The 10,287-nt window shown below is 42.5% G+C and overlaps 1 protein-coding gene across 1 annotated transcript; it reads left to right on the top strand.

Annotated features, from left to right (window-relative positions):
* LOC136100906 (NELL2-interacting cell ontogeny regulator 1-like) lies at nt 1-9,782 on the top strand. The gene is made up of 4 exons (XM_065836440.2): nt 1-145; nt 2,301-2,443; nt 4,198-4,286; nt 9,223-9,782. Exons 1-4 carry the CDS (start codon nt 57-59, stop codon nt 9,292-9,294), a joined length of 393 nt encoding a protein of 130 aa, XP_065692512.1. The 5' UTR covers nt 1-56; the 3' UTR covers nt 9,295-9,782.
* Nucleotides 9,783-10,287: the final 505 nt, after the last annotated feature.

The raw sequence follows: 10,287 nt of genomic DNA on the forward strand, positions 1-10,287 counted from the left end.
GAAATCTCCCCATAGTAATAACCTCTTTCGGAGAAGGTTAAAGAGAGACAGTGCACATGCTCAGAAATACTGCACTTGTTCTGTTAGCAGTTTGCAGCGGCCATTTCAAAGAGATCATCACAAAGACGAAAGAAAGAGAGATCAGGTACTGATATTTTTTTCCTTTGTTAGAGGGGGTGACTTTTCTCTTTCACAGAAGTCCGCGCACAGATCCGTCTCCATTCCCAGTTGCACTGCAGAGAGCGACCACCCTTGAAGCCTGTCACGATTATTCCTCGCAGGTAGCAAATAACACGGAATAACTAAGAGGCAGTAGTTAGATGTGATCTAACGTGATTGCTGCTCTTGGGGAACATTTATTTTGTGGTGGGGCTCACATATGGAGCAGAGCTGACAGTGGGGTGGGTGGTGCATGAGGTACCCTGAAAAAGTTTAACAGCAAATCCGCTTTGTTTTGTTGAACCTTTGCAGTGCTCATGGTCAGCTAGGAGAAAAGCCTGTGCTCCTACTGATCGGGAGGCTTCTGCATTAGGTACTTTCAAAGGAGGCTGGTATTATCCTAATTTACTATTACTTGGAGACACTCTGCTGCATCCTGTTGCAAAGCCTGGTGTCTTCAATTGTATCAATGCTTTCTTTGGTTGCAGGTAATGATTAATTAAAACAGAAAACCCAAGTTACTTGTTATTATTTTAATCCCTTTGTTTAAGGTTTGTAGACGTAAGAAAAAGGATCACATCAGGTCACTTCTACATAGTGGGAGGGAAACCCATTCTGAGGTTAAAGGAATTACATTGCCAGATCTTTTTTTTGTTGTGGGCCCAGACACGTCTGTGATTCTACTTATGTGTGTGTGTCTTGCTTCTGAACCATCCCCTACTCTAAGGTCTGGGTTGAGGTGCACAGGAAAGGGATGTGTATAATGCTGCACCTTTGCTGGGTGAATTGCTGGTTCGCACGTGCTGCAAGTGTTCATGCAGAATTTGCAGCTTCAGATGAGTTGTGTCTGAAATCGTGGATTGCATATATCCAAGAGCAAACTTGTTCCATTCTGTGTTTGTGGCAAGATGGAGAAAAACCTTTCCTACCTCCCTGCATTGCCCCTCCAAATGTGACATATAAGCTGTTTCGAGGAGTGCTTGTACTCTTGCGTTCAGCACATGCAAATTTGATGGTTTTATGCAACATCTTTTGGTTAGTATGCACCAACTCAAAAATGAGGAAAAGGCAGAATGTTGTCCTGCTTTCCTGGATTCAGCTGAAGAGAATTTTCCTGTGGATTTTACTGTGTTGCTACAACTTGCCCTTATTTGATTCTTTCTTCCATTTGAACATACAGGAACAGAAGGTAAACTTGGCTGAACTAAGGACCACCCTGGCAGTTTGCCGTCATCCTCAAGACTTGGATTGACAGCTGTAATAGACAACTGCAGCTTGACCTAGTCCAGGTTTCTCATATTCCCCCTTGATCTGGACAGTTTACCTGCTAGATCAAGAAAATACTTCATTTGAAACCTGTGTATTTATATATATATATATGTATATATATTTACCTCTGTGTGAAGGAGGGGTGTTGCTGAACCAGACTGTGCCTGTCCTCAGGGCATGGTGTGGCCTGGCTATCATGTACAGGGGCAAATGGTTGGCTGCAAATAAAGGTCCAAAGCCCAGATTAGGAGGGGAAACAGAAGGTCAAAGAGTTTTGGTGCATTTACCTTTGGAAATTCTACCTATGACTTTGCGAGGTTTAACAAAAGTATTTTCCTTCAACTGCTTTCATAAAGGAGTAATTTTTCATGATCAGTGTGGTGTATACTTAATGATAATGGCTACCTTTAGTTGTTATACTTGTGAAAAAATGGTGCATCGGTAAAGCAAGTGAGTGGGTCAAAACTTCATTTCCAGGTTCAGGTCTGTTTCAGCCAGCTCTATAATCCCTGCAGTTTTGATCTTGAAGTCTAACAGTGAACCAGCTGTCCAGATTCATGTGCTGGTCTGGGACTGTGTAGCTAGAAAAAGGATTGGAGTCACCGAGCAGGCAAAGTTACATCCTGGCTTGCCAATGAAACCAAAAACTGTCTAGGGACTTATGATTTTCTCCTTCGTGTCCAGGGACATCCTCTCCCAGTTGAGGTTTATGTGCACTGCTGGAAGAGCACAGAGAACTTCTATCCATGCTCTATATCTTCTGATTGTTTTTTCCTTTCAAAGGAAGACTGCCAGTGATTTAGGTGTCAGGAACATTAAGTTCTTTGTAACAAAGCCTTGAATCTGACTTGTTTGTGTCTCTTGATAAACAGAGAAACACCCATTCCCAAGATGCTGGCACCCTGCCTTCTGAGGAGAGTGGCCGTTGCAGTTCCATTAGTTGTTGTGGTTGCACTGCTGCTCACGGAGCCTGTTAGATCGGATCAAGAAGCGGGAACAGCCATCCCAGCAGAAAGTACGTATCACCCTGCAGTCCTCTCTTACAGCTTGTGCTGTGGTTCTAATGTTGCAGGATTTCATTTCACCGAACCTTGTCCAAATAACTAAAACCATTTTGGACATGTCTTGCTTATGACGTTTTAAAATCACAACTTGATAGCATACCAGTGCTGTTTTTCTCCTGCATCCAAGGGTTTCCACTTTCTCACCCTTGTCTCCTGCCTGTTGCTGTCTTGCTTGTACCTGAAATCTGCCACTGTTTTGTACCTTTTATTTCTTTAATCATGTTAGCCCTTTCTATGCCAGGAGTCACCCTGTTTGCTTTTCAGAGACATTTTTGAAACTTGCTTTTTTCAGCTGACATTGACTGTTCATTACATCTTTCATTCTTGGTGATGTCGACTAGAATATACTAAAGTCAATAGTCTTTATTAGAAAAATCACAATGAAGATGCCAAGAAAGCACACTTTGTCAACATTTAGTCTTGCAGGCTTCAACCACCTAATTCTCCTTTGCTGGTCTGTGTTGAGTTCAATTTACCTCATAAACATAATGGCAGGTCCTTGCACCAAGTGATGTGGAAAATGCTGTCCTCTCCTTATGTCTGGTATGTATGTAATAACACGAAGGTTGGTTGGTAGTACAACCGTGAAAGAGCAGGTCTGTAATATGGTTCAATGTTTTTGTTTTCCCTAGCTGGCCAAAGAATTTGGCAGACTCCTTTTCTCCAGCAGTCAAGATTTCTGACTGCTGGTTAGCACACAGATCATGAGCTGGAAGCTCGTACTCCAGCTTAACAGAGGCATGTAGAAATCAGTCAAATATCAAGTGTTTGCAAAAAGGCTGACAGACACTGCAGGATTTTCCGACATCACTCTGAAGTTTCATCCTTGCTTCCTTACCAGACCTCAAAGAGCAAACTAAACCTGCACGCAGAATTTCTCACTTGCGCAATATTTCCTATGAAGTTGTCAGGGAGGCACAGGCACCGGGAAGCAAATAAGAGCATATGTAGAGCCTGACGATTCGAAGACATTTCATCGTGTCTATATTTATTCTGTCTCAGTGCTGCTGTTAGGGCACAGTTTTGTGTTACATGACGATCAAGGCAAAGCAAGCCTTGTGACCTCCAGTCTGGGTCTCTAGAGATGGGAACTGTATCTTAAACATTGCAATTAGTCCAGAATGCAGCAGTTCTGCTTATCAGCAACACCCACTAATGAGAGGACATTGTGTTTATCTGCTGCTTGCTTCACTAGCTTTGGACAAAGCTGTATCATATTCAAAGTTACAGGCTAAGTGATCTCTCTTTGTGATAATGCAGTCAAATTTATTTCATTAACTTTCTATTTAGAGCTAAAGTGAGATTAGGAGACAAGATTTTATAGGGAACAGGTTCAGAGGTAATTTCTGAAAAATCTGAAGATGAGGTTGCAAATGTGCTCAGGGTTGGTGGAGCAAAATGAAAGACTCAAGTTATGAATTTAATGTCTCCATGCTATGAACTGTGACAAGAGAAGGATGAGGGCAACAGCAATAAAGGAGGAAGAAAATTTTTAATGCAAATTTGTTGAAGTAGTTCTTTTGTCATTGATGGACTATTTACAATAACGTGGTTTGTTCATGAGTACCTCCATGAGTACTCACTGTGTGGACTCTCTTCTGTAGCTTCTCCTCATACTCAAAATCACTTTTCACTCCTTTTACTTAATACTTCATGCCATATAGTCATGATTCTCTACTAAATGCTCTACTAAATGCTTTCCTAGGTCGTCCCTGTGTTGATTGCCATGCGTTTGAGTTCATGCAGAGGGCTCTGCAGGATTTGAAGAAGACAGCGTATAATCTAGACACACGGGTAAGGAAACATTCCGTTTCTTTGGTTTTCTTTAATACGGAAGAAAAATGCTGCGGATAAAAGTAGGTAAGGTAGATGGATTTTGCACAAGACAGTCAACTGTACTGTCCTATCTTGTGAGGCTGAGTAATCACATTTCACGTCTCTATGCAATAATCTGTGGAATTTTCTGCCTCGGGGTATCAGGGACACTAGGAATCTTAGGAAAGAATGAACTGACAGTTCTCAGCCCTCTATCCTTCTCTTGCCCTGTTACAGCCATTTGCACTGCTATGGTCATTCCAAATACTGAGTGCAAGCCTTTGTTTTTGTGTTAGGGGGAGTTAGGTGAGAGCATAATTTATATTTATTTGCCAAGAAGAGAGAGCCAGCTCAAACAAAAAAGCCTAGTAAAATAAAATGCTTCTAACCCTGGGGAGAGGATAAGGGAGAAAACACCTTATAGATATTTTTTTCATTGCTCTGATTCCATAATGAAGAAAAATGCCAAAAAGTAGAACAGCACAGGGAGCAAAACTTGTTTGGCTTGCAGTCAGTGTGGAGCATTTGCCAAGGTTGGTATGTTCCTTCTGTGAGGGAAGTTGAATCTGTCCCTTGCTCCTGCAACCTGCACTGTGTGAGTAGCTGTATCCCAGCTTCTGTGGGAGCTCCTTCCCCAGCTCCTGCAGACCCCCTAGCTGGGTAAGTGATGTATCTACACTCTTGCACAGATTTTTCAACAGAAGGCACTCAAACCTTTTTTGCTTTTCTAATATGTGGTCAACGTTGTTCGCAGTTCAAAGCCTGCAAACTGGCATCTTTGAAGAATGCTTGGAGGTAACTCCCAGCAGGGTCCATCACGTTTAGGTGAAAATGCCTGTGCAGGAATGAAGATACCTTAAATTGTGACATACTACAACAAACAAACAAACAAACATTCCAGCAGAAACAGATTGGTATGTAGCACATTTACAGTTAAACAAAATCTGTTCAGTAATTACAGGTCAAATGTATTTTGAGCTTCTTCATTAAGAAATCTCGTTAATGAATAAATCTGCTGAGCACTGTATACAGCGCAAACAACATGTTCAGTTGGTGCTGTGAAGTGGTTCTAGTACAACTTTTCCTTCTTTTACAAACCTTTGAACTTTACACCAGAATTCCTAAAGCTTCATTCAAAAATATCTCAACTGCTGAAATTTTCTCTGGTTGTCTGGCTATGGCTGTGACCTTTATGACACCTACAGCTTGCAGACCAACAGAGAAGCTTTATAAAATACAGATATCCTAAGCAGTAGTAGTAATAAAAGCCCAAAATATAGCAACTGTATTTTAATACTTTAAAAAAAATAAAAACAGAAGACAGCAAAGGAGAGCAAATGAGGATACAGAAAGGGTCTGGTTGAGAGGCCTGTCCTTGGGCACAGAGTGGCTGGAGAGCAGCCAGACAGAAAGGGACCTGGGGGTACTGATTGACAGCAAGCTCAACATGAGCCAACAGTGTGCCCAGGTGGCCAAGAAGGCCAATGGTATCCTGGCCTGTATCAAAAATAGTGTGGTCAGCAGGACAAGGGAAGTGATCCTTCCCCTGTACTCTGCATTGGTGAGGCCACACCTGGAGTATTGTGTTCAGTTCTGGGCCCCTCAGTTCAGGAGGGATATTGAGGTGCTGGAGCGGGTCCAGAGAAGAGCAACAAGACTGGTGAAGGGACTTGAGCACATGACCTATGGTGAGAGGCTGAGGGAGCTGGGGTTGTTCAGCCTGGAGAGGAGGAGGCTTAGAGGTGACCTCATTGCTCTCTATAACTACCTGAAGGGAAGTTATAGTCAGGTGGGAACTGGTCTCTTCTCCCAGGCAGTTAGCAATAGGACAAGGGGACATGGGCTTAAACTCTGCCAGGGGAAGTTTAGGCTGGATATTAGGAAGAAGTTCTTTACGGAAAGAGTGATCAGGCATTGGAATGGCCTGCCTAGGGAGGTGGTGGACTCACCGTCCCTGGAGGTTTTTAAACTGAGATTGGACATGGCTCTTAGTGCCATGATCTAGTAAATGGGCTGAAGTTGGACCAAGGGTTGGACTTGATGATCTCTGAGGTCTTTTCCAACCTAGCCAATTCTGTGATTCTGTGATTCTGTGATTCTGTTACTGTCACAGCTCTAGATTTACAAGCAAGCCTGAAAACATGGGTCCATGACATAGTCTCACCACAACAAACCTAGCACTTCCTTATCACTTTAAAATCTAAATGATTGAATCCATATTGTGATCTTCGGTGCCTCTGGACTAGGACAGGCCTATTCCAGTCATTAAGCTAGGAATTCTGGCTACATCTTCAAAATACATGGAAACATTAATAGTTGAGGACTTCTTGGAACTGCTTTCTACAGTGTTTCAGTTCTTAGTTTTATTATTCAGCTGTCGCCCAATTTGATGCAAACTGGGAGTTTTAAGACAATTGCTTTCAGTCACATATATATTTTAGATTTGACTGGTTTAGTCTGTTTCGCTGCTCAGTGGGACAAATGTTTCTGCCCCTGAAAATATAATTCCCTTTGTTCATATTCCCACTGGAGACACTAATTTCCTTGAAAAACTCTCTTTTGTTTGCAAGCAAGATTTTTAGGTGATGACTAAGCAGCTCCTGACAGGGTTGGAGTGGGAGGGATTTCCACAAGGTTAGAGAGAAAATTCCCATATAATTCCTCCTGCAAGTCTCACCCTGCAGTTCTGTACAGAGGAAACCATATAGTTTTATTGCACAAATCAGAGTTTTCACACTTAACTTGGCTCCGTGTTGGTGTGCATGGTGTGCCCTGAGCTAGGAGAGGGTTCTTGGACTGCTGGGAGGGAGCTGCTACCATCAAAACCATTCAGCCAGCTCACAGGCAGCTCCCTATGGCACCCAGAAGCTGCTTGAGACAGAGGCCAGCAGGGAGCAGCCCATAAAAGACAAATCCTGCAGAACAAATCCAGTCTATGGGTTACACAGTTCACTGTAAGTCTTGCATTATAGATACTTCTTTTCAAAATTCCAACCTGTTTTTCAGAGTTAACCAGTGGACATTGCATTCAACTTTGAAGAGGTCAGGAACTGCATTTTTAGCTGGAATTTGTCAGATTTTTTGTAGGTTCACAATCTTCAGATTTTTTTAAAACTTGCTTTAACCCACCAGGAGACAATAACAAATCTCTGTGTAAATGGTTTTGTGATCATGCTCACGAAACAGTTAGAAATGCTGGATTTAGTGCCATTCGTTTTGTTCTTTGTTCTTTTCTAAACTGTCAGTGGTTATTTGGAATGTTCAAAGCACATGAAGTTAGACGTGCCCATGAAAGTAAAAACAAAGACTTGGAAATGTTATTAAAGATATATAAGATGGTAAGCGGCCTTGGGGCTTCACTCCCAAGCTGTTGGCATGCTGTCAACCTCCTTTGTTCAAACTATTGCAAATGATGTCAAGGAGATGGTTAGAAGGTGGTGACTGAGCATCTTTTAGGTGATTAGCAAAGTCTGATTAGATCTTTCCAGTTTTACAGGGCAGCTGAAACAATCAAAGCGATACTTGATTTACTATAGAACCACAGGGCTGTGTCTAGTGATTTATCATCTGGGAAAATACCTGACCAGTAGAGAGCTTTTCCTGTAGTAAGAAGGCAGGTGATAAGCAGGATGGATCTTTCAGCCCAGCTCTGCTCTAAGTACCTGTAGCTGATGTGGGTCAATGGATAACATGGATTTTCAAACACAGCCTTTAATCACATGGCAATTCCATCTCATACAAAAATCACAAGATGGGCAGATTAAGGATGGATTTCACTGGCTTTGAGAGCTGGTAGTCTTCATAATGCCCTTTTTTTTTTATGTAGAGATTAATTTGGTGAGTGGACTTCCCACAGCTAGTGTGTCCCTTGACAATAAGGTAGTTGTCCACTCTTGGATCAGACTTATTCTCAGATACAGCTTCAGCTCAGGACAGACAAACTGAGATGAAGATGTCAAGCAGCTCTGTGCTCCATCATGCACCTACCGAAGCCACAAGTGGTCCAAACGACCCAGAAAACCAAAGTGTGTGTTTGCTAGAGAGGAGGGATTCCCGTATTTCCCTTATGCAGCCCTGTTGTACATTCCCTGGTTCTCAAGCCTTCTTGCTCAGGTAGGCTGAGAGGTGCAGGCCTTTCTGATCATACCCAGCTCCAGCTTCGAGAAGTTCCCAATCCACGCGCGTTACTCCAGGAAATCACCACGGGCAGCAATTATTTTGATGAACCCCAGTTCAGCTGGGGGACCTCTGCTCTCATTGGTCTGGGACCCCTTTCCTTAAAGAGTCCATCAATCCCATCACACGCTTAAATTGTGGTGGCTGTATGTCAAGTCACCACCTATTGTCTATTTTAGTCCCCAACAGCGTATTAACAATAACAACAGTGAAGCAAGAGAAGTTAAAACAGAGGTAAATTATGCCTTACTTTCTCTGTATAACTTAAAACAGTGAGTCCAGGCTGTAACACTCTAATTTTTTTGAGCCTGTTTTTAAGTAGAAATGAGAATTGCTGATGGGTTTGTGGGTTTTTTTTTAAACTTCTTGTGAACTTGAGAGCTTATGCTCCAGTTTGTGCAGTTGAAGTAAGATTGTAAGATAAGTCCCTTTAAACAAAAATAACAGCACCCAGCCACGTACTGAACATACTAGTATGATGAACATGAATGTGTACCAGACTGAATTTCTTCACGTCACAAGAATTATTACCATGTTGGTATGCCAGTTAATCACACAAAAGCTAAATTATTTTGCAGAGCCGTAAGCACTAACTCTTAATTGTTACCTTAAGCCTCATCTCATACAACCAATCCCAAATCTTAGAACAAAAGGAAAATGGACTTCTCTTTGGGAGCTAATTTGTTTTACAGCACTGATGGTTGGTTTTTGATGTTGCTTTTTTCCCCTTCTCTTATAGACAGAAACTTTGCTTCTTCAGGTGGAAAAGAGAAATCTGTGTGACTGTGTAGCTGCAAATCTGCTGAACTGAATCCTGGAGGCCAGCTGAGGAGTATCACCTGTTCAACAGTTTTTAAAAGGCAGCTGTATAAAATACAGCTTTATGGAGCTCATGTTGTAAGCATGTATAACCCAATGTACTGAGGAAATTATGGGGTTGTGTCTTATGTATTTGTCTGCTCTGTTTTGTTTTGTTTGTTGTTTGTTTTTTTTTTTAAAAAAAAAAAAAGTACTCTCTTTTCATATCCACTGGGTTGCAAATAAGGGCTCAGTTCAGTAAATCTGTTACTTGGTATTAGAGTGGGGGAAAAAATTTACCTGCTGTTATTTTTAAATCACAGTTGGCCAAGTGTAACCTAGAAGATAAATATGGCCAGCAGTGGTCTATCTCTAGATAGACTTGCAGCTGTTTTTTGTCTCTAATATGAACATACCTCTGTGGCGACTTACCCAGTTGTATTGAGACAGGGAATTGTGGTCTCTGTAGGCTTTGCCTGTGTATTAAAGATGATGAAAGTCCTTTCTGTTTGTTGTCTGCACTGTGACCATAAGTCAGCACTGTGTCCTTGTGGCCAGGAAGGCCAATGGCATCCTGGGGTGGACTAGAAGGGGGGTGGTCAGTAGGTCGAGAGAGGTTCTCCTTCCCCTCTACTCTGCCCTGGTGAGACCACACCTGGAATATTGTGTCCAGTTCTGGGCCCCTCAGTTCCAGAAGGACAGGGAACTGCTGGAGAGAGTCCAGTGCAGGGCAACAAAGATGATGAAGGGAGTGGAGCATCTCCCGTGTGAGGAAAGGCTGAGGGAGCTGGGGCTCTTTAGCTTGGAAGAGACTGAGGGGTGACCTCATTAATGTTTATAAATATGTAAAGGGTGAGTGTCAGGAGGATGGAGCCAGGCTCTTCTCGGTGACAAACAATGATAGGACAAGGGGCAATGGGTTCAAACTGGAACACAAGAGGTTCCACTTAAATTTGAGAAGAAACTTCATCTCAGTGGGGGTGACAGAGCCTGGACCAGGTTGCCC

The sequence above is a fragment of the Patagioenas fasciata genome, chromosome 4 (genome assembly GCF_037038585.1).
Source record: "Patagioenas fasciata isolate bPatFas1 chromosome 4, bPatFas1.hap1, whole genome shotgun sequence".
Lineage (NCBI taxonomy): Eukaryota > Metazoa > Chordata > Aves > Columbiformes > Columbidae > Patagioenas > Patagioenas fasciata.

Bases quoted from the DNA above. Each gene is read 5' to 3' on its own strand.
- LOC136100906 (XM_065836440.2), top strand. From the start codon at position 57: ATGCTCAGAAATACTGCACTTGTTCTGTTAGCAGTTTGCAGCGGCCAT. The intron at 146-2,300 runs GTACTGATATTT...CTTGATAAACAG, and splicing joins ACGAAAGAAAGAGAGATCAG to AGAAACACCCATTCCCAAGA. The intron at 4,287-9,222 runs GTAAGGAAACAT...CTTCTCTTATAG, and splicing joins CGTATAATCTAGACACACGG to ACAGAAACTTTGCTTCTTCA.